The 25156-nt window shown below is 44.9% G+C and overlaps 1 protein-coding gene across 2 annotated transcripts in view; it reads right to left on the bottom strand.

The window, feature by feature from the left end:
• The window catches only part of GALNT18 (polypeptide N-acetylgalactosaminyltransferase 18), a 379685-nt gene extending 354876 nt beyond the window's left edge, over positions 1 to 24809 (bottom strand). For both annotated transcript variants that reach the window (XM_052652828.1, XM_052652827.1), the window contains exon 1: positions 24465 to 24809. In XM_052652828.1, coding sequence (XP_052508788.1) covers positions 24465 to 24699 — 235 coding nt within the window. In that variant the 5' untranslated portion in view covers positions 24700 to 24809. The remainder of the gene's footprint in view (positions 1 to 24464) is intronic.
• Positions 24810 to 25156: the final 347 nt, after the last annotated feature.

Below are 25156 nucleotides of genomic sequence, written 5' to 3'. Positions count from 1 at the left end.
ACCTCAATTTTATCAGAAAAGGGGGATAATATCTCCCTATCTCAGACTGTTGCTGTGAAAATAAAGTGAGATAATTCATATTTAGCACTTGACATGGTACCTGATGCATAATAAATACTCAGTAAACATTAGCTATTCATATGTTTGGCACACGTCAGAACAAACTTTTCAAGCAGTTACAAAGACTCCTATTTCTCTAAGCAAGTACCTAGAAACACTGTCAATTGCTCTCCCGCAGACATTTTTCTATTTAATGGCTCTAAAGGGACAGAAAAGCTTTAATCAATTCCCAGAAGTAAAATGCTAAGAAATTATATGCACGGTTACAAAAGAAAAAAAAATCAAAGATGTTTCCCATACATTTTTCAGCAGACAAAAACATATTGACGTGCTGCTCCTACAGGGAAACGGGATGAATTTTCTGGATAATCTTGAGCCATACATCTTTCCACCACTGTGTCTGCTCAGAGGCTAAAATGTCCCTCCAGCCAAACAAAAGGCTCCTTCCCCAAAAGTTCCTACTCTGGTTCCCTGGAGGAACCATGTTACTCTATTCTTCCTCTAATGCTTTTTTGTTCATTAAGTGAATATTTTCTTGCAGAATATTTTAATTCCCAGAGTGATTTTTAACTCTATTTCTTAGGCTATTTTCTTGGTGGTTGATCTGGGGCTTACATTATAATTTTAGTCCATTCAAGTACATTAACTTAATTCTAGTGAAATACAGACATTTTACTACTTATAGTTCTAGTCCATCCTTTCTATTTTTGTTCCTCTTCTGTGTTTATCATCAAACATGTTACATTTCCATATGCTATAGTCAATGCAATTATATAATGTATATTGTTTACGCAATTCCTTTTTAAATCAGTTAAGAGAAAAAGGAAGAATAAATATGGAATTACACTGTATTTTACGATTGTCCATATAATTACATTCAGTGGCACTTTTTTTGTTTTTTTGAGTGAATTCAGATTACTGTTTGTCTGTTGTTACTTGCACTCAGCCTGAAGGAAATCCTTTAGCACTTCTTGTAAAGTGGATCTGATGGTAACCAAATCTCTCAGTTTTGTTTACCTGGCAATGTCTTTATTCAACCTTCATTTTTGAAGAATAGTTTTGCTATATATAAGATTCTTAGCCACCATCATTTCTTTTTTAAAAAATCAGAGTATAATTATTTTATAGTGGTATGTTAGTTTCTGTGCTGTACATGAAGTGAATCATATATATACATATACATACACACACATATCTGATACATATATACCTGCATATATCCCCTCCCTCTTAGACCTCTCTCCAGCCCCACCCCCATCCCATCCATTACACATGGTAGTGTATATAGTCGGTTTTAATCCCCCCAGTTCATCCCACCCTCTCCTTCCCTCCCAGTATCTACATGTCCTTTAGAGACACTTCTGTGTCTCTACTCTTGTCCTGGAAATAGGTTCATCTGTACCATTTTTCTAACCATTGTTTCTAGTGAGAAATCACCTGTTAATCTTATTGGGTTTCTCTTATAGGTGATGAGTAGTTCTGTTCTGCTACTGCTTTCAAGATTTTTTCATTGTCTATCATTAAATATGCCATTGGTGGTGTTTTTTTTTATTAATGGTGTTCCACATTTCTCTAAGGCTCTGCTTATTTTTCTTCATTATTTTTTCTCTTTTCTTCAGATTTCATAATCTCTATCGATCTATTTTCACGGTTGCTAATATTGATACTTTCTTTTGTCAACTCAAATCTAATTTTAAATGTTTCTAGTGAACTTTTCATTTCACTTTTCATATTTTCAAGTCCAAAACTTCCAGTTTGTTCTTTTTCATAATTTTTCTCTTTATTTATATTCCCCATTGATAAGATGCTGTCGTCACGTTGTGTCCGACTCTTTGCGACACCACGAACGGTAGCCCCCAGGCTCCTCTATCCATAGGGATTCAGGCAAGAATACTGGAGTGGGTTGCCATGCCCTTCTCCAGGGGATCTTCCCATCCCGGGGATCAAACCCAGGTCTCCCGCATTGCAGGTGGATTTTTTACCGTCTGAGCTACGAGGGAAGCTTAAGAATACTGGAGTGGGTAGCCTATCCCTTCTCCAGAGGATCTTCCTGACCCAGGAATCAAACTGGAGTCTCTTGCATTGCAGGCAGATTCTTTACCAGCTGAGCCACCAGGGAAGTCCTGCTGTCATTATCCTTTAATTCTTTCAGCAAAGTTTTCTTTAGTTCTTTGGGAAAATTTATAATAACTGCTTTGAAGTCTGCGTTTGGTAATTCCAACCTCCAGGTACCCTCAGAGATAATTTCTGTCGTCTGCCTTTTTCCTCTTTATGGGCTACATGTTCTTCTGTCCTTGCTGTCTTATAAATTTTTTGTTGAAAACCAGACATTTTGGATAATATATGTTAGCCTCTTTGAATACTGATGATTACCTCTGCCCTCCCCTCCAGGACCCGTTTTTGTTTCCTTATTTGCTTATTTGTTCAGTGAAATAAATGGACTAGTTCAGTGGCATCTTCTGCCTGCACAGTGTGCCGTCTATGATGTGATCCCTTGCAGCGCATAGCCTTAGGCCTGTGAGTCCCGCTATTGAATCCCTTGGGATGACAGTTGTTTTCTTAGGTTGGTTTTTTCTTTTTTAACTATCTCTTTTACTTATCTTCCTATTAGGCTTCTGGATGGACTGCCCTATTGGTATTACACCAAGCTGTTAGCTTCCACTAATTACTATCTGACTGCTCTATTATTTTCAACAGAACTTGGAGGCATAAGTTGCTCCACAGTCTGATCCACTTAAATTCAGACTCCTACACAGGGGCTTTCTTGGAGGCAAGTCTTCAAAGCTTGCTTTGAACAGCCCTCCCAAGGGGGTTCTTCTCAGATAATTCATTCTCTGGTTCTCTCTGTAAAATGTCTAGCTGGGCTTCTGTCTCTCTCATTGCTATTATGGAGCTACTAACCTCCTCTTAAATACTCACCAAATGCTTTTTGTCTTGAAATTCCTCACACTTTGTTCCAAATAAACTGGACAGCTACAGAACTCTGTGCTCTTACAGCCCACCTCTCCCCCCAGGTAGGATCTCTGTACCACGACTCTGGAGCTAAGAGTAGGAGTGGCAGTCCACTTCTCTCGGTGACATCCCTGCCCCATCAGCTGTGTACCGAGTGTGGATGGCACCACTGCTCACCTTGGATTGCCTCTCCTGGCATGGAAACGTCACCCTACGTGTGGACTAGGGTGTGGATGATTAGGGCCCAGTGTTCGTGGCCAAGGATAGAACTTTCTCTCGACAAATGGGGCCTGGATGGCACAAAGTCATAGACTGCTTGGCCAGGCTTGCATGCAATAAAGCTTCTGCAACACAAAATTGGGAGTGATAAAAAATACAGTGGCTTGACTCTCCTGGGGAGAAACTGCAACCTTAGAGTAGAAGCTGGAGGGGAAAGGGAGCCCTGTCTTCTTATCCACGTTTGCCCAGAGAAGAGATCTGTCTCACTGAGCTCGTGTTCAAGGGGAGAGTAGGTCGTGGCTCAAATACCACAGATTGTTGCTATACCTACTGAGATTTAGTACATTTTCTTGAATAAGTGTTTTTTCATTTGACGTGGGCCTTTAGAATAACTTCCAGGGACTTTAAATGGCTGGAATTTTTAAAATAATTTCCGCAGTTATGTTTGTTTCACTGGGGAGAGGCTCCACAGAGATCCTCACACTGCCATTCCTGAAGAGCTTCTCCTAACCCCATGTGATTTGCACTAAAAAAAGATCCATTTAGGAACAGCTGGCTCCATTTACCAGTGTTGTTTACTTCATTGTGACCATATTTTCTAAATTAAATATAAGGGACATATGGTCTGGCAAGGGCTTTGTACTGCTTCCAGGTAGGGGAGTTGATGTAGGCAGGTAAACTTTGGAAATAGTAGAATTCATTTAGATGGTTTCTGGGGCTAATAGGTCAGACTATTTCAAATTCAGTTGTCCCAGGTAACCTAGGGATATATAGTTGCTAAAACTCGTGTTCTCTTTAGAAGTTAGAAGGAATTCCTGGCTGATACAAAGTCTCCTTTGAAAAGGGACACTTCTAAATTGGGTCTTCCCATCAGTGATCTCAGTCTATGTTTGGTAGTTCTCCAAAAGACAACCAATTAATTCTAATGGGAATTCAACACAGAGAGAATTGGATTCCAAACAAATTAACACTCAATAGCCAAGACCAAGTCTTGCTATGTAACACCAGTCCTCCAAGGCTGGAAACAAGCTGTTTCGCTTCAACTTTGAATTAGTCACCACCTAAGCATACAGAAACTTCAAAATTTCTCAGCTGAAGTATGGGAATATGGATGTAGGTAAAGGAATGCGGCCTGGCAAAGGGAGGGAAAGAAATACGATTGTCTCTGAGACTTCATTCTCCGATCAGACTGAAGTCACCAGGGAAATCTGGTTTTAAAATGATAGACAGTCCCTACCCCCTGAGCCATCAGGGTAACATACCCTCCCTGGAAATACGCATCTGCCTAATTGCTTGAGATTGTGCACAAACTGAATATTTATGATCTTCGTGTTATCACAAAAGCTGTACTTTTAAATGTTTCTACCCAATATTTAAAACCATTTTTCCTATCCTTAAAAAGACCCACAGATTTTATTGGACCGACTGCTATGTGAGACGTGTGGCTAGCCAGGGACTTCTAGGACTATGGACTGCAGATTTCCAGATCAGGGGAAAGGGAGACAGAAAGTACTGGAGTCAGAGTGATTGCAATACATAGCCAGTTTGTTACCTATAGTGTGAATAAGGACATGAACTTGAGCAAACTACAGGTGATGGGGAGGGACAGGGAGGCCCGGCGTGCTGCAGCCCGTGGGGTCGAGAAGAGTCGGACACAGTTGGGCAACTGAACAAAAACAACAATATATTTAACCATTTTTCAATGATATGTATGGGCTTGATAAGTAAGTTAAAAACCCATTTAAAAGCACTATGAATTTCTGATTACCCTTAGTCTTGTGTGAGCTCCACTGACAGGTGGTGACCATATCATGTACCCGGTTGGGTCTCAGTTCTAGCATCAACAAAGTGAGGCAGGCCTACAGTTCAGGTGACCCATTGTTGAGTTCATGTTGCTAAGGAGAGGGGAGGGACAGAGCAGACAAGCAATCTGTTTCCAGTCCTAGATACTCTGGGCAACATCACACCGATGACTGGCCATACCAGGATTTGAACCACATCGGTCTGACTCCAAATCTTAGCACCTTGTCTGAGCTGAAAGAGGCAGGGCTGCTGCATATCAGAAAGACACTTTTAGGATCAGAATCCAGACTGCCATTTCAGACCTTTCAGAAGCTTCCTGGATTTTGCTCCTGTTTTTGCAAACTGGCAAAGACCATAAGACCTCCGCTCTCAAGGCAAAGAGAAATTGATAAGGAATTTGGGAAGCTTTTCTGCCCCGGGGAAGAATCAGCCTCAATGACAGTTTGGTATTAACTAGCTCAGCCATGCAGGGAGGCATAATTAGTTTCCCAGCTCTGAGCTTCATTCCACTGGTCCCCCATACCCCAAGGGCTATACAATCTGTTTGAAATGAAAAGAAAAACAAAATCACTGCTCTCCTCAGCTCACCCATTGGGCTATTTGCTCGTGGCCACGGGCAAAAGGTGAGGTAGCCATCTGCCTACTGAGGTATGAGAAGAATGGAATAGTCATTTTCAAATGACATTTTCAATTTTCCCCCTATGTCCACTATGCCCTCTTCCACCCTACTGCTTAAATGACTCTTTTCAAATTGAAAATATCAGGGAATAATAGGAAAAGAAAAATTGTAGTAATCCTTAGCTCCTGCCAATGGGCTGCTCTGTCCTGGTGGGCAGAGTCCGAGAAGAAACTTCTTCCTGTGACCATGCCTTGGCTGTACCAACTGGAAAGGATGGGAGAAGCTGTGCTGGTCACTGTGAAGACCTGCACTCATGGGCGGGTGATTTGCCAGGTAGCACCCGGGGGCCCAGGAGGTCTGGGCTGCCCAGCTCTGCTCCTGCACCAGCTCCCTGCCTGTGATGCCCAAGGAATTTCAACAGAGCAGGAAGGAAAAACCCTCTCCTGACTCGGGAGCCATTCTTTGAGAGTCCTTCCTCCTCTCACAGTTGCAGGAGCCTTCTGAGTGTGAAAGGGCAGTTCCCAATTCACCACCATCACCCCAGAGACACCCTGAGAGGGTGTGGCTCTCACAGAGGCCTCAGGGCAGAGAGCAGACCTAGTCCAGCCAGAAGCCAAAAGTTACCTTTCTCTCAGCTCTGGGGCCCGGAGGAGTTTTTTATTCTTTCTTGGAAATTAAGCTACACTTTCTCCTTCCAATTGACTCACCAGGTATCCATTTAAATGATCTCAACTTGACCTCTCCTCCTGAAACATAGACATCCTGTTCAGCTGCATCTTTTCTGGAGTCTTTCTCTGCTTTTGGTGCGGTTTATCCTTCCTCTTCTGTACCCACAGGATTGCTTTCGTTTGAAAGTGACCACAAGTGACAGCTTCATTACAATAAAGACATCATGGGTCCCTCGAAGGCTCCAGGCTTTTCTCACAAGCTGGTTCCTGGGAGATCTCAGTGGAGGAAAGCACATTTTACATACATACACACACACACACACACACACACACACACCCAGAGCCATGGCTTCTCTTTAATTAAACCTTGAAACAGCAGTGTAAGCCGTGAGAGGCCATGAGAGAGGCCCCAGGACTGCATGTCTTCCTGTCGCTGATCAAGAAGGCGGGCGCAGCGTGAGACAGCCTCACAGAAGCCACCCCCAAGCCTGGAGGGACAAGAATCAGCTCTCTGGGCCCCTGGCTTCCCTTCCAGACGACTTTGAAGCCAGAGACCTGGGTGGGAATCCTCTTACTAAGTGGTTTTAGGCAGGTCGGCTTATTTATTCATTTAGTCACCCAACAAATTCCTAATTCACCCAACTATATGCCCTACTGGCATGTAGTTTCCAGTGAAACACTGGAAAATGGAAAAAAACAGGCCTCGGTCTCCACTCTCAGGGAACTTACAGTCTAATGGGAAAGCAGATGAACAGTTAGTGTGTAGCACAACTTTCTCACCTGTAAAATGGGGCTAAGGATCTGATTTTAAGGATTAAATCCTAATAAAACAAAGAAGATTAACAGTACCAACCAAACAACTAGTCAGTGCCTGATAAATGTTGATTTTTTTCTCTTTTCCTGTCCTTGGCACAAAATCTCTGCCCCTCCTCCATCTGCACCACTGTGCAGGTTTGAAAGGCCGGGAAGAGGCCTGCTCCTGATACAAAGACTGCACCACCAGGAGCTGCCATGTGCTGCGGGACCTGAAGACAGGTTCTGCTCCAGTTACTGTGTCCCCAGTCCTGGAGAGGATGCCAGGTGCTGGGGTGCAGGCCCCAAGGACCCAGACAGGGGCCCTCCAGCCTCACCCCATAGAAAGAAATCTGCCCATCCTTTGTCCCTGGAGCACCCGACTTCATCTGAGAATACACAACAAAGGGTTACTTCTCACTGCGGAAGTTTCTTCTCATGTTGAAGGGAGTAACTGGATATAGAGGGGAATTTTCTAGACCTGACTCAGGACTTCTCCACCCCCATCCCAGAATCTCTGGCACCCAGAGGAGGATCCTTAGGTCAGTCACCAAGTTGCTCTGGGTCGTGCATCCCTCAGCACAAAGTTTGAGGGTGAGGGTCCTCTTGTGCCTTCTGGTTCTAGTATACCCTGAATCTCAATAAAGAGCCTTCAGACAACAGCCTTCACAGTTGACATAAGACTTGGGAACTGCCAAAGATGGACAGCTCAACTTTTTTGTTTAATAGATGAATAAAGAGGGAAGGGGCTGCATAGAGCTGCACAACACAATATTTTGTTTCTAATAGTGACCAGAGTGAAATAAGATTTAATTTTTGATTTCTAAAAATCAATGCATAATTTCTGTACTTCTAAAGTAATTACAAACCAAAAAATACATATGCAGTTTTGCTAAAATAAGAAAAAGAAAACAAACAACTAGCTGTTGTTGAAAAACATTCACAGTTGTATAGTTTTAGGTACATAAAAGAATTATTTTGTTTTGTTAAGGCAATTCTTATCCCCCTACTCTTCAGTGATCAAAAAAAAAATTCCCACTAATCAAGAAATGGTTTATTGTCCAGGAAGTTTCATAATGATATACTTCAACTCTCTCTAGTAAAAAAGCAAAACCATCCCTCAGTTTTCTGTCATTAGTAAGAGATCTTTCTCAAAAAGGACTTTAAACAGATAAGTACTTTTTAAAAAAATGTAGAATGTACCTTCTCAATATGAAACTACATCTATCTTTGAGTTGTAAAGAATGTATATTAAAATTAGATCATGCAACAAAATGCACATTTTGTAGAGAAGAAAGAAAGAAAAGATTAAATTGAATCTTCCTGACAATTGTCTTAAATCACACCTTCCTGCCTGCAATTGAAATTATAAGTCACGTTGCTTTGTGTTAAATCAAATTCCCCCCAGCAGGAAGACAGGCTGCTGCAGCTCCAGTTCTGTTGGGAGGTGGGTTGAGATGGAAGAAAACACTTCTCTCCTCCAGGAGGCTCTTCCACCACCAGGGATTTGAGGAAAAGAGATTCTCTGACCAGGTAACAGGATACCTTTGCATAACTCTCCCACCAGGTTTCTACAAACAGTGCATTCCTAACATCGTCCCCGGACCACTGTGATGCCAAGTGGGCCTTATTTTACAAAACAAATATTTCTCTACAATTGAGGGCAGGTCCCCAGGCCTTCGGGCTTAAAGATTTCCAGGCAACAGTCACATCAAACTGAGACACTCCAGGTGTTTAAATGTCACAGTGTGAGGCTGGGCTCCCCTCTAACCTCACTTCTGAACCATCTCAGTTCAGTTCAGTTCAGTTAGTCACTCAGTCGTGTCCGACTCTTTGCAGCCTCATGAACCACAGCACACCAGGCCTCCCTGTCCATCACCAACTCCCGGAGTTTACCCAAACTCATGTCCATTGAGTCAGTGATGCCATTCAACCATCTCATCCTCTGTCATCCCCTTCTCCTCCTGCCCTCAATCTTTCCCAGCATCAGGGTCTTTTCCAATGAGTCAGCTCTTCGCATCAGGTGGCCAAAGTATTGGAGTTTCCGCTTCAACATCGGTCCTTCCAATGAACACCCAGGACTGATTTCCTTTAGGATGGACTGGTTGTATCTCCTTGCAGGCCAAGCAAGGGACTCTAAAGAGTCTTCTCCAACACCACAGTTCAAAAGCTGAACCATCCCAGGCTGGCCTTAACTGGGGAAGTCCTAACACACTCATCCTGTCAGCTGCACTGAAACAGGGATCAAGGTTGATAGTCTAGGTGTTACAACCAGAAAATGTATCTCTGACCGTATTTTCTATGCCAGCTCCAAGAAGAAAAGGTGGTGGGAACAAAGGGAAGAGGGAAAGTGGAAGACTGAAGGAAAGAACGTGCTTCCCCACACGCCCACCACGTGATAGGCAGGGTGGGGTGCTGTCCATTCCGCATTTAAATAGCACTTCAATTATTTTCAACTCTTAAACAGCACAACAATCCTACAGGGTCTAAGGAGCAGTCATCCTCATGTCCATAGCTGCGGGAACTGAGGCACAGGGAAGTGAAGAGACTTGCCCAAGATCACCCAGTATGTAAAGGGCCGTGCTGATTCCAGCCACCGTCTGCCTGCACACGCTGTGCCATGATTCACAAGACTCCAGTTTCCCTCTTCCAGGTAATTGTTGGCTTTACTTAATGCCTGAACTTGCCCTCTCCTAATCTTCTCTATTCCACTCCTCTAAACCCTCCTCATTCACCAAAGGTGTGTCATTAAATCCCAGCTCCTCCATAGAGTCTGCACTACCAGCACACTCATCGAGAATTCAGTATTAACCCTCACTACATTTGTTAGTTTGCAAAAGATCGTCACCTGTTTCGTGGGTTGTCTTCCTAGCCTGACGATGAGATTTTCAAAGCAAAGGACTGTGTCCTACATACACGCCTGGCACAGAGTCAAGCCCACAGAAAAGCCACAGAAAAGCCTGGATTGTTGCCTTTAAAAGCTGGGCTCCTCTGCAACCCCTTCCCAGGGCTCCCCCTTTCTCCCAGGGCATTTCTTCCACAGTGTCCTCCAAGGCCCGTACAGCCTGCTCCCCGACTGGCCCTCTCTGACCTCATCCCGTTCCCCTTTCTCCCACAGTCACTCTGCCCTGGCCACACTATTCTCAATCCACAGACACCAGGTCCACTCCTGCCTTGGCCCTTGTGCGCTGGGTGTTTCTTCCACCTGGAACTGTTACCCCAGACAGAGCTCACACCTAGTTTTCTTCAAGCCTCTCCTTATCAGAAGGCACCTGACTACCTCACTTCATTGCAAACCCTTCATATGTCTGTCTTCATCCCACTGATTTACCTCCACCACTTACTAGGTGCTTAATAAAAGCTAGCTGGAAGAAGGAAGGAAAGAATCTGACTGCGTGACCAACAGAAGATAGGAATACCTCCCAGTTCACTGTCAAACTCTGAGTCAAAGCAGAGAGGAACAGGAACTTAGAAGTAGTTTCTTCCAACCATCCCAGGCCTCCAACCCAAGCCTCAGTGCCAGATCTGGGGCCCATCTCCAACACCTGCCCACAGAACTAGGGCCCACATTCTATGCACCTGAGCCCAGATATATTCCTTTCTTGATTAAATGGGAATTATGGGCAAACCTGGACATGTCTGCAGTTTCCTCTGTATGCAACGCTCCCCTTCATAGCCTCCAACTTGACCCTATCCCCTGATCCTGGAAGACACTTCAGTGAAGCTTTGCTCTGAATGAGCAGAGGAGATGGTTTTGCTCACACTTAAGTCTGTGAAGTCAAGTACGCCTTAGGAAGCATCACTACAAACAAAGCTAGTGGAGGTGATGGAATTCCAGTTGAGCTATTTCAAATCCTGAAAGATGATGCTGTGAAAGTGCTACACTCAATATGTCAGCACATTTGGAAAACTCAGCAGTGGCCACAGGACTGGAAAAGGTCAGTTTTCATTCCAATCCCAAAGAAAGGCAATGCCAAAGAATGCTCAAACTACTGCACAATTGCACTCATCTCATAGGCTAGTAAAGTAATGCTCAAAATTCTCCAAGCCAGGCTTCAGCAATACGTGAACCATGAACTTCCAGATGTTCAAGCTGGTTTTAGAAAAGGCAGGGGAACCAGAGATCAAATTGCCAACATCTGCTGGATCATGGAAAAAGCAAGAGAGTTCCATAAAAACATCTATTTCTGCTTTATTGACTATGCCAAAGCCTTTGACTGTGTGGATCACAATAAACTGTTGAAAATTCTGAAAGAGATAGGAATACCAGATCACCTGACCTGCCTCTTGAGAAACCTATATGCAGGTTGGGAAGCAACAGTTAGAACTGGACATTGATCAACAGACTGGCTCCAAATAGGAAAAGGAGTACGTCAAGGCTGTATATTGTCACCCTGCTTATTTAACTTATATGCAGAGTACATCATGAGAAATGCTGGGCTGGAAGAAGTACAAGCTGGAATCAAGATTGCTGGGAGAAATTGTCAATAACCTCAGATATGCAGATGACACCACCCTTATGGCAGAAAGTGAAGAGCTAAAGAGTCTCTTGATGAAAGTGAAAGAGGAGATTGAAAAAGTGGGCTTAAAGCTCAACGTTCAGAAGACTAAGATCATGGCATCCGGTCCCATCACTTCATGGGAAATAGATGGGGAAACAGTGGTAACAGTGGCTGACTTTATTTTGGGGGGCTCCAAAATCACTGCAGATGGTGACTGCAACCATGAAATTAAAAGACGCTTACTGCTTGGAAGGAAAGTTATGACCAACCTTGCAGCATACTGGAAAGCAGAGACATTACTTTGCCAACAAAGATCCATCTAGTCAAGGCTATGGTTTTTCCAGTGGTCATGTATGGTTGTGAGAGTTGGACTATAAAGAAAGCTGAGCGCTGAAGAATTGATGCGTTTGAACTGTGGTGTTGGAGCAGACTCTTGAGAGTCCCTTGGACTGCAAGAAGATTCAACCAGTCCATTCTAAAGGAGATCGGTCCTGGGTGTTCTTTGGAAGGACTGATGTTGAAGCTGAAACTCCAACACTTTGGCCACCTGATGCGAAGAGCTGACTCACTGGAAAAGACCCTGATGCTGGAAGGGATTGAAGGCAGGAGGAGAAGGGGACGACAGAGGATGAGATGGTTGGATGGCATCACCAACTCAATGGACTTGGGTTTGGGTGGACTCCAGGAGTTGGTGATGGACAGGGAGGCGTGGCGTGCTGTGGTTCATAGGGTCGCAAAGAGTCAGACACGACTGAGCGACTGAACTGAACTGAAGTCTTCTCCTAGAAACAGAGATATTGCTGGGTGTGAAGGGCCAGGCCTGCAGTCTGTCTCAGCCTTCCACAGCACTCCACCCTGACAACCCCTGGCACAGGCCACCTCCTGTACCTCCAGGGAAGGGCACTGACAAAACAGTCACTTGGTAACTCACCTCAGGGTCCTGCTGCTCTCATGAATCCTTCTAGTATCACCTGCAACCCTCCTACTGAGAGGGGGGTGATCCTATTTTCTCTTGCTTAGCATCACTGGAGCAGAAAAACAAGAGTGTGCCTAGTTCCATACTAAGGAGCTTCAGAAAGGTAACTTATTAACTGCATCGCCTTGGACAAGTTAACTACAGTCACTGAGACTTGATTTCCTCATCTGTAAAATGGGGGTAACAACATAATCCCACAGGGTTGCCTACAAAGTTAAAATGAGTTTTCACATAAAGCATTTAGCATATTATAGGTGCTCAACAGATATTGATTCTCTGCCTCTTCCAGTTTCTTCTCTAGACAAGTTCAGAGCTATTTATACAACCCCTCCTCTCGTTTGTTCTTTTATTTTAATTTTTGAATCATTGATAAAATTTTCTTCCATTATTTTCCTTTGGATTCTCCTTCTAATATAAATCCTCATGTATGCATGCTAAGTCACTTCAGTCGTGTCCTACTTTTTGCAACCCTATGGACTGTAGCCTACCAGTCTCCTCTGTCCATGGAGATTCTCCAGGCAAGAATACTGGAGTGGGCTGCCATGCCTCCTCCAGGGATCTTCCCAACCCAGGGATCAAACCCACGTCTCCTGTGGTTCCTGCATTGCTGGTGGGTTGTTTTTGTTTTTGCCACTGAGCCACTGGGGAGGGCCCTCAGGTTCTAATAAAAAATTTTTTAAAGTCTGGCCCAATTATAGTCTTGGAGCGTATGCATCATAATTCTTGCCTGTTATACTTTCCTCCCATATACTCTTTTTAGAAAGCAAAGTAAATCAGAGGATCAGTTTATTATTAAAGTGAGATTTAGAAATGTTAAAAGACTGCTTCTCCAACTGTGAGGCAGGTCTAAAGCCTTACCAACACCCCTCCCAATACTTGGTGGCTCCTTCTCTCCCTTCAGAGAAATATGATGATGATTAATTACAAAAAGCCTGTCCCACTCATCAAGATCCTTTGAGGCAGGAACCACATAAACACAAAGGATCATAACTGCAATAAAGAGAAACCAGAAAACCTCTCTGCTCTGGGACCCTACCCAGGCAGAGCTAAATAAATCTGAAACAGAAGATCAAAAAGGATCCTCCACATGGATAATAGAAAATGTCACCAGCATAAACAGGAAGAGAGATTAGTTCAATAAAGGAATAAAGTGACATCTGTGGGTCTCAAGTAAGATTTTTGCTTACTTTTAACTTCCCAGCATATAACTCACAAGGTTATTAATACGGACTCCTACTGTTTTGGGCAAATAAACAGCTGCTGATGTTTTGTGCCCAAACCACTTTATTAGAGCTTTCCTTTACAGCAATTGTTTTTTCCTTTCCAAATCCTGAAAGGCTCAGACAGCTGAAAAAAAAAAAAAACAAAACAAAAACAAAAAAAAACAGGGAGTATTAAGGCAGAATGAATAACAAGAGAGGAGGCAGCTTGTGGGGGCAGAGCAAATGGGGCAGGGGCTGCCAGACCCTCACCATCCCCTCTGCCACTCTTGGACAAAGTCAACGTTTAAGATCAGAGAGCAGAGACACAGATGTGGTGCAATCAGAAGAGCTATTTTTACCATGATGCTAGGAGTTACCACTGAAAAGAATTTATCAGCTTGAGAAGCTGAGGATGACCAGCTCTCCAGGTTTTCCCAATGTTGAGGGTCCTCTGTGGACACAAGATTTTCAGTTTTAAAAAAGGGAAAGTCCCTGGCAACCCAGTGGTTAAGACTTCAGACTTCTACTACAGGCGGTGCAGGTTCGATCCCTGGTCAGGGAACTAAGATCCTGCATGCCACGCAGTGTGGCTGATACATAAATACACTTTTTAGAAAGAGGGGACGTCAAGCAAGACTATTGGTCACCCCAGGAGCCACCTGACTGTGCCAGTGCACGGGAAAGCACTGCAGGAGTTTGAAAGTCACATGTGAGACCTGAATGAGGTCCAGCCTGCAGCCAGCACACCCTGCTTTTCCTATGAGGCCAAGTTCCTGAGGGGCTCACAGTGATTCCAGAGGAAGGGTTTCCGGAGCCTCCCTTGCTGGCACCCCAACTCCGAGGATCCTTAATTATACGAGGACAAAGCAAGCCGCCTGCCTGGATCCCTTTTTCATCAGTCTCTTGCTAGACCTAAGGCCTCTAAGCTTACATTTGAAAACCATCTTTGATAAAATGATCTTCCAGTCCCTCCTCCATGAGACTGTCGTCTTCTTTTCTCTTCTGGAGAGAGCACAAATGCTGGAGACAGTTTCCCTTCTTGGCTTCGCCACCTAGCAGCTCTGTGACCTTGGGCAAACTCTCTAAGTCACTATGTCTCAGCGTTCTCACCTCTCAAACTCTCCCTCACATGCAGTGATGCTAAAAGGCGGTCATGGGTGGACAGCACCGAGCCCAGTCTCTGACCCATAGGCGTAGTTCTCGTCCTCTCTTCCCTTTGATATCATCCAGCTTCAATTCTTTATATGCCTGTTGCTCTTAAAGTAAATCAAGGGGTTGGCTAAGATTATCATTTGGCATTTCTGTAACTTCAAATCTCTCCTTAACTTTCATTCTCATTTGGCATTTCTGTAGTTTCAAATCTCTCCCTAGCTTTCTAACTCTTATATTCCTTGTCCCAAGCAATCTTGTATTCCTAAGTCCTAATATACCACTAACATGACACTTATTAGTCCAAGTTTCAAATCCTGCCCTGGTCGCTGAACTGCCTTCCCTCTCCTGCAGGGTCTCAGTGGCCTTTTTAACTCTAAGCTCCCACAGGACAGAGACGGATAAGCAAGTCAGACCACTGAAGCCAAACCAGGCACCAGAACTTTAGAAGCAACATCCCTGCTGGTCCAGCGGTTAAGAATCCACCTGGCAATTCAGGGACATAGGTTTGATCCCTGGTCCAGAAAGACCCCACATGCCTCGGAGCAACAAGACTGTGTACCGCAAGAGGAGATGGTGCACCTCCTGGGCCTTCCTATCTAGAGCCCACGCTCTGCAACAAGAGAAGCCCCTGCTTGCTGCAACCAGAGAGGCTCCATGTACAAAGACCCAGAACATCCAAAAATAAATAAGTAAACAAAAATTTTACAAAATAATAATGAAAAGTTAAGTATAGATGCAGCATTTAACCATCTCAAATAGGTGCTCTACCCTGAATCTTAAACTCTGGACATGGGTGGAATGAACCCAATCATGCCGAAGAGCTGGCCTTAGCCTCCTCTTCAGGCATCATTTTCCATTGCTCTTGTCTGTCCTGAGGAGATGAGTGCTAATGTCACTTCTCTGGATCTCTCCAAACACTGTGTTTATGTGACCTCAGAGAAGATAGTGATAACAAACGTAGCCCAACAAAGTGTGTCTGCCAGCCCCAGTACCATTTCAGCAATACCATCATAAAGGAAGTCTGTCCCTCTCATTAGAGTTGGACACTGAAGGCTTTCCACTGGCGTCACTAAGGGCAGCTTCATCTCCCAAAAGCAAACCTTCATGAAACTAAAACTGAATGCTGGGCAGTGAAAGAGAACTACATCTCAGAAATACATGCCTACTGACTGGGATGATCTGCCCTAGCAACATATTTTAATCTATAATTGTGTAGCCAGAAAAAACTACCAAAGCATTAGTGTTCACACTATCAGGAATCCTCTTGCTTAAAGCTCCAGTGGGCTGCATTCAGCTGGGTCCATAGAGTACACAGACTCACACCGAAGAGTCCAGAACAGCAGCTGTTTTCAGTCATTGTCACAACATATTGTAAATTGGAACCGTTTGCAGTAATGTGTTATTAACAATAATTTAAGTACCAAAGCATATGAATGATCAACTACGAACTGAAGCCATTTCAAGGTTATCACATTCCCTTGCATATTAATATGCTTTCTCAAGTCGGAGAGAGAGGGATGGAGTGAGAATGAATGCAACATGTTGGGATGTGCGTGGTCCTGGCCCTCCCCTGGGGCGTGTGCTCTGCATGTGAAGGCATGTGTGTGAAGAGCAGGGAGCATCGAGAACACCTGTGCTCAAGCATTGCCCTGTGGAATGGCACTCACTTTGACCCAGAAGGCAAAGTGACATTTGATAAGTTGACAACTGTAGGCGCAATGGAATTATCAAGTCTTTGCAGAATTCAAGGCACTGCAGCCCTAGGGAGACCTTCAAGGTCAGCATAGAAGTACAATCCACCATTTACAGAATCTAGACCATCCGCCAGTGGACCCAACCCTCTCGGCCCCTTGCTCTCTACCACAGCGCCCATGCCACACTGATGGACTGCCCTTCCAGCATCTCTCTCTCCCCAGATCCCACCTTGGCGCCTTCTGGCTATAGTCATCACTCATACTCAGTTTGGTGTTTCCCCAAAGGACCTTCTGTGTAATATCAGCTCAATCTGGGCTGCCCTCCAATATGCCTCTCACAAGGCACCCTATCTGTCCTAGTCTCCAGAACAGAACACAAGCAACGAAAACTGGCAACAATCCTAAAGAGACTCCCAAGCTCTACGTCAAGGCAGCAGCCCATTCAACTTCCCAAGTTAAGTGACATCAGAAATCCTGTAGGACAGTAGTGAAGATGTTCCAGCAACCGCGCACTGGCTCTGGACCCCACAAACACCTTTAAAAACAAACAGACCACCTAAATCCGAGTAACTGAAGCTGCGCTTCAAGGCCCTCACAAACCAGAAAAACAAACTGTGGCTCTCCAACATTTCATTCTGAATTCTCCTTGAGGCTCTACATCAACCTACTTATCAAGGGCAAATAACAATTTATGTCAAGTGAGTGGGAAAGAATGTGGAATTCATTTATTTTACAGCCTACACACTTCTGGATAAAAATGAAAATTCTTTGGCCATGGTAAAAAAAAGTCGTATTCTTTGGCAAGGCTTTTCTACTCCATGAAGATATGGACCTGGGCTATTAATAAAGATAATTGGGCTCAACCTCTAAATTTTGCTATTGGACTCTCTCAAAATATGAATTTCTGTTACTATTATAATTTCACATGCCACCGTTCATTCCGAAGGACAAATAAGTTTACTCTTTAAATGACACCCTTTCCTCAAATAATCTTCAAGCATTTTGCAAACATCATATCCTCTTCTTTACAACCCTGCCAAGTCAGGGATCAGATGAGAAGGACATCAGCCAATTCTCAGTAACATCCAAAAGCTATAAGGAGACAAAAAGAAAAAAAACCCTCCCAACAACTGGGCCTTGGATATTTCCCGATTTTTAGGGACTATATATGTGTTTGTAATTTTGGTGACCAACCTACTGTTACTGAATTAATTACTGTTACTGGTACAATATCCACATACTATGCCTAATAAAATTTTAGGAAACAAAAGCAGTTACTAATCCATTTCTCCCATTGTTCGGATGGTCTTGACTCAGTGAAGTAAGATAATGGATTTAGAAATTAGTCATATAATGTAATACATTATTAATCATGGTATTCAGAAAGGTAAATAGATGTTACAAGAATACCACCCAGGAATTCAATTTCATTTTAGATTTATTTACTCTCTTAAATTCTTTACTCTACCATCATCCCTCAAATAAATCTAAGTATGATGTTTCCTTTTCTTCCAAAATAGTGATTTTCAACCCCTTTTTAAAAAGAAAGCAGAGTCCTTTAAAAAGTGAAATATCTTACAGAAAACCAAATATAAGACAGATGAAAGAGAAACAACATTGGTTGCATAGAGGGGAGAGAATGAGGAAAGGAGGGATCAAAGAGACCTCACTTGACCCTTCTATTTCTTAAGTCTCAGATCAAACCTTCTAGAAGCTTGGGGCTCCTGGGGACAGAGTTTGAGAATCACTGCCCTAAAGCATATGTGCAAAGCAAAAATTATGTGTATATAAAATAGAATACAGGCATGATATAAATTTCATCAATTAATGATATATGGAAATAAAACACATACATAAAATACACAAATCGCAAACACTGATATCCCAAGAGAAAAACCAGCAAAAGACACCAGTACAAAATTAAAACAAACACAGGGCTCAGGAGAAGATGCTAAGTTCTACAGTAATCAAGAGAGTACAGAGCAAAAGGCTCAGGAGAAGATGCTAAGTTCTACAGCAATCAAGGGAGTACAGAGCAAAAGAACAGAGGATTTGATAGCGGTTACATTTGCCCGGAAACAGTTGAAGGGTAACACCCAAGGCTGGCCAGGCTCTGAGAAGCAGGTACAATATTATATTGCCATTGGCTGCATAGAAAGATTTTCCTTTTGAAAAACAATCTTTCATAAAAATTGCTCATATTTTTTGAGTCAATAATAATCCCATTTGTGGAAATGCACCATTAAAGTCATTCGAAAGAAGAACACAGTGAGGTAAAGATGTTTATTTCTGATTAGTTATAATAGAAAAGAAAATGTTCAATAATAGGCAAGGGGTTAAATCAATAATGGTATACTGATGGTGGAATATTATGCAGTCACTAAAAATACAGTAAAAGTTCTCTTTAAGAAAGAAAGTGAAAGTGAAAGTCACTCAGTCACGTCGGACTCTTTGCAATCCCATGGACTACACAGTCCGTGGAATTCTCCAGGCCAGAATACTGGAGTGGGTAGCCGTTCCCTTCTCCAGGGGATCTTCCCAACCCAGGGATTGAATCCAAGTCTCCCACATTACAGGCGGATTCTTTGCCAGCTGAACCACCAGGGAAGCCCTCTCTTTAAGAAATCTCCAGTTAATTGCCTCTCTAGATTAAGCATGTTTTCATTCTCTCCATGAAAAACAAAACCAAACAGGATGCGATTGTCCCTGTGTCAATTTCTCTCCCTCACCCCATTCACATCTCCAGCTAACAATGGCGTTATAAGGCAACCAAGAGTACACTGGGTTTGTTTCCAAATGTGTTTAGAATCTTGGAACTTGCCATCGTAACAGCATAACTTAATCACATATTATATGACCAATGGCCAATGGAAGACCATTGCTAAAAATTTAGAGTTATTTCTAACAAAATTAATTTAAAGCTTTGGAAAGACTTTATAGAACTCATCACATAAATAGCAGTTAAATTACTCATGAACAAAGTCACTGCAAAAGACCAAAGTAATAAAAATGTGGGCCACTACACTGCTTCATAAGTACCTTCAAGTTCTCAGTGAACATTAAAGAAAACAGAACTAGAAATCAGACTTTGTAAACAGCACTTTATGGGAGTGGCTTATTCCATGAAGAAGCTGTTTACAAAGTCAGATTTCTAGTTCTGTTTTCTTTAACAGATCCATACCAAAGATAAAGCCTTGGCCTTCCATCAAAAAGCTGAGAAATACATGCACAGTAAAACAAAATATTTAATGCATGTATGTGATATTTTGTTTTAGTTTCTTCTTTAATCAGGTTTTCAGTATACTGGCTAACTCAAACCCAAACTGTGTTGAAGAAGAGGTATACTATCGTCCTTCAAAAACGTGTTCACTGCAACAGGGACTAGGAGGGTATGGATTCACCTCTGTATCCAAAGCCACCACTCAGTGTGGTGCCTGGCACATACTGGGCCTCCAGTAAATAAGGACTGAATCAATAAGAGAAATCAACCCTGAATACTCGTTGGAAGGACTGATGCTGAAATTGAAACTCCAGTATTTTGGTCATCTGATGCAAACAGCTGACTCATTGGAAAAGTCCCTGATGCTGGGAAAGATTGAGGACAGAAAACGACGAGGGCATCACCAATGCAATGGACATGAACTTGGGCAAACTTCAGGAGAGGGTGAGGGACAGAGAGGCCTGGCTTGCTGCAGTCCATGGGGTTGCAAAGAGTTGGACACCACTGGGCAACTGAACAACAACAACAAAATCAATAAACTATGTAGCAAATATTGAAAAAATGCTTCTAACGAAAAGTAAACTGAGGAAAGCAGAATATGAAATTACATGTAAACCATGACTACACCTGCATTTTTAAATATGGAGGCAGAAGGACAAAGCTAGAAGGCAATGCCAAAATACAAAATAGTTGTGTTAGATTAGAATGAATTAGAGGAATTTTATACATTTTAAAATATTTTATTTAATGTTGGCTCATTCTTTTTTATATTCAAGAGATGCTAACCAAGAAAAATGAAAAGCTGTATGGGTTTCTACTCGACTTCTACAGTAAGATGTGAACCCACACTTCCATTTCCTAAGCTCTCCGACACTCCAGCCGCCTTCACACTCTATACTTAACCCACTGCACCCCCTCCAGCAATTCCATCTTTCTCCTCCAAGACCAAACCTGTACTAATACTTGTTTTGTGTTTCCAATCCATCAGGATGCTATTTTTAAAATCCAGAGTTATCCACCCTCTCATTTACCATCTATCTGGTTAAAAAATAATTATCAAAACTGCAATTTACTTTCCCAAGAGATTCCCAAACACCATCTAATTAAATCATTCAATCAGAAAACAAATTAAAATGAAATATCACTGCAACCCCAAGAGGAAAATAAACTTTTCAGTCATGACTAGAACGCAGCTCCAGGGTGACGCTCCAAAGCCTCTTCTAATTGCAAGTCCTATGCAACATCCAGTAGAACATTTTGTGACATCTGCAGCTTCCAGGACAACTTTCCTTCCAAAGCAAAGAGGAGCCTGTGCAAGGCTCCAAAGCAAAACATAGTCATTCGAGAGTGGAAATGCTTTTATTAATGACTAACCAGTGCCCTGGGCACCCACACTGTGTGCTCATTCATTCATCTACTCAGCCATCCAACACACACTCTCAGAAGAATGTGCCAGGAACTGTCCTGGGTGTTCCACAAACACTTCTTATGTGAATGTAACCTCTGCCTTTTGGTGTGAAACAAAACCCAGAGCTTCCTGAGTTTAACTATGGAAGATTCTCCAGGCGGAAAGGCTATGACTCCGTCATCCCTCGGCCACCCTCTGACGTCTCCAACTCCGACACCCACTCCCACCATCCAGGGACTCTAGCAGAGCCCTGCTGCCCCTGTGACTCATTGACCCTCTTAAGGGACAGCCTAGCATGCGGTTAAGAACACAGGTCCTGAAGCAACATGAGCTTGGTTTAAATCTCTGTACCTTAGACAAATTATATAAGCTCTCCATATGTAAAACGGAGCTTACATACTTACCTCATAGGGGGAGGAGAATTAAATAAGTCAACGTACATAAAGTACTTAAATAATGCCTGGCACACAGCTGGTGCTATATAATTTTTAGCTACTAACTATTATCATTATCCCTATTCCCCCTGAGCTTAGCAGAGTAAACTGGTTTGCTCAAAAGGCCCTCCCTACTAACTAGAGGAAACTCGACAGTGGAAATCACGTAAATGGCCCATATCATCAAGGACAAGCCTCTGATCTTTTCCCTTCCCACCCTCTGCCTTCAGAAAGTGGCACTTCAGTTCAGTTCAGTCGCTCAGTTGTGTCCGACTCTTTGTGACCCCATGAATCGCAGCACGCCAGGCCTCCCTGTCCATCCCAAATGCCATAGGCCCCTTACATAAGTAAGATAAATCCCTAGCCCACCCGGCTCCTCTGTCCATGGACTTCTCCAGGCAAGAATATTGGAGTGGGTAGCCATTCCCTTCTCCAGGGGATCTTCCCAACCCAGGAACTGAACTTGGGTCTCCCGCATTGCAGGCAGATTCTTTACCAGCTGGGCCGCCAGGGAAGCCAAATTTTACTTTAAATTCCCCCAAATACTTGCTCAAGGGTGGCTCCAGCATTACCGGGGTGCTGTCACTAGTTGTGGCAACACCACTGTGGCACAACAGCCAAGCATCCTATGCCTCCCCCTGCCTCATGGCTAGTCTTTGCTAAGTCACTGGCCCTTCCCCACCCCACTGTGAGCCAGGGCTTCTACCTCTCCAGCTGAGAATCTGGCCTTTCCTGAATATCCACAGGACTCATAATACAGTCATTGCACATACACAAGAGAGCTGGATCACCATGTGTTTAAAGGATAATGCTCCCTCTTTTTTTCTTCCCCTCTCAATTTTTTCAGATATACACTTGAAAGTTTCAAACAAGGCATAGCTATAAGGTTTCCTGGGAGCAAAAACACAAAGACTCCTTTCAGCTTCCACACCGCACTCATTTTCACGTAGAGTCTTATAAATCACATGATACGGTCCACATTCAGCATGACAAGGGTGCACTCTGGGATGAGCCCATGACCCCAAGATCTCCTCACTGCTTCCCAATGTAGTATCTTGCTCACCTCCTCCCTGACCAGACTGGAAAGCACAAGAGGATCATTTTCCAGAAACATTAACACACACACACACAGAATCTGTGAATGAAAATCTCTTAAAATCTGTGGGCAAACTAGAAATGTCAAAGTAAGGTATGGCTTGCATCCCTCTGGGAACATTATGAATCACCCTGGGGCAAACACTGTACTTCTACCGCTGACTAATTGTCAATCTGGACCCACGGGATGGAAAAGAACAAGTAAGAAACACAGCAACAGGCACATCAGAGAGATAAATTGGTCTGCTATGCAAGCCCATGGCAGGTACCAAGGAGAGCTGCGAAGCAGAGGCGGCAGAGCCATGAACTTGTTTTAAAAGTCATCAGTCAGGAAGCACCGTGGATACCTATACCCCTCCTGCACTCACCTGAACTTCCCCCCTGGGAAGGAACTTCTGTACATATGGGGAAGCAAACCGAATGTAGAGAGAGCAGCTGTCCCCACCATGGCAGGGGCAGCAGATGCAAGGTTGGATCTTACACACGGACAACCGTGTGTAAACAAATGAGAGTGCTCCTGGGAGAGGAACAGTCAACCCGATATGTGCCAAAGTCTGCCTGGTTGACAGGTGAACTAGGCTCTGCTGGCGCTGTCCTGCCCTTACAAAGCTGACATGCCTGGTAGAAAACAGGGGGAACAGAAGCACAGAAAAAAGAAACGTGAACGTGAGAGACGGGCATGTGCGTGCACACTCTGACCTGTGGTGCCCAGCCGGAGCTCTCTATCTGCTGCTTCTGACAGCTCATCGGACAGGGTCGCCTGGGGAGAGCGCTTCGTACCCCATCCTCCCCTTGACCCCAGCCCTGGCCTGGAGCGCAATCACCCGGCTCAGCCTAAGACTCCAGACCTAGCGCGCGAGGATCTGTTTGCTCTGCCCCGGCCACTCCCTGGGCCTGGGAGTGGAGCTACCGGAGGGAATAGCCTTCACTGGCAGCCCAGGGTGGGTTCTCCCAGTCCTGGGCGGAGGCGCCACCGCAGTGGACAGAGCTCCAGGCGCCCATGCTTCTTCACCGAGCCAACACCTGCTCTTGGAGAGGGTCTTGGACCCGCGGGCTGCGGTGCGGGTGGAGACCGCTGAGGTTCAGACAGCACTCCTAGCCACAGATCCCTCTGCACACCCAATCGCCTATGGGCCGCTCACAGCCGGGCTGGGACTAGGGCCATGCAGTCTTCCCAGCTCCGGCTCGTCCCGCAGCCTGTAGGTCCTAAATGGCAACGACTTGGGCCTCTCACGCTTCTCCCCGTGGGCCCAACAGTAGCCAAATGAGCTCGATTGCCTTTGAGCGCTCCCTAGTACACACACCAACGTTCACATGTACCCACACTCTGAACCGGACCTGTGTGCGACCGCGAGAGCCCTCGAGCAACTAGCCGGTAGTCACACGCACACTGGGACACGTGCGCAGCGCACCCCCACACCGCCAGCGAGCTGCACACACCCGCGCGTGGAGCCCCGCGCACACACATGTGCCCTGGAGAAGCGCGCACAGCCGCCGACACTGAGGGTCCGGTACTCAGGCAAGAACACACACGCAGCCCCGCCAAGCGTCTGCGGCCTCAGAGCCCCGCAGTCACTCGAGAGATGCCCACCAGCCTCGGCGCACCGCGCACGGCTCTGGGCACTCCCCGGCCCCGTGGGCTGCCCAAGTTTCCCCGGGCGCCCGTACCTTGAATATGCTGCTTTATGACATTCTCCAGGTGATCCAGCCGTTCAATAATCTTCAGGGTGTCCCCTTTGTCTTCCTCCAGCTTCTTGTCGGGCGCCGGCTCCTGCCCCCGCACATACACGCTGGCGATGTAGTTGGTGACCCAGCCCACGTAGAGCAGACATATGATGTTGGTCATGCCGCTCAGGATCACGCAAGTGGACACCAAAGTTTTGGTCTTCCTGGTGCACACCATTCTGGGCTCCCTCCTCCATATAGAGCTCCCGGGGGCCCCTTCTCTCTGCGCACCCGGGACTCCCCCGCGATCACACCCCCTCGGACGCCCGGGGCCGCCGGGTGCCGGAGCACCTGAGTCCCGACGGTCTCCAAAGCCCGGACCGCTGGCAGTGGAGCCGCCGTGCCCAAGTTTGGAGCTCCCGCCGCTGGCCGCCGTGAGAGAGAGCTTGACAAAGGAAATGAGGTGGATTATTTTTCCAAATTAAAAATCTCCGAGCCCTTCTCGGAGCAGTCACGGGTGGTCGGCAGCCGCGCGCCTTGATACGAGCGTCTGGGAAACTTTGCCACAGCCTGGATCCGCGGCCGCGCCGCTTCCCATCGCCGGGCGCCGATTGCCTTGGCGGTCCGACCCGCCCGCGCTGCTGGAAGGACGGCGGCGGCGGCGGCGGCGGCGGCGGCAGGGAGAACCGCGGGGC

Source organism: Budorcas taxicolor, chromosome 15 (genome assembly GCF_023091745.1).
Source record: "Budorcas taxicolor isolate Tak-1 chromosome 15, Takin1.1, whole genome shotgun sequence".
Classification (NCBI taxonomy): Eukaryota; Metazoa; Chordata; class Mammalia; order Artiodactyla; family Bovidae; genus Budorcas; species Budorcas taxicolor.
The sequence above is the reverse complement of the archived record's forward strand: the minus strand, read 5'-3'. Positions and strand labels throughout refer to the sequence as shown.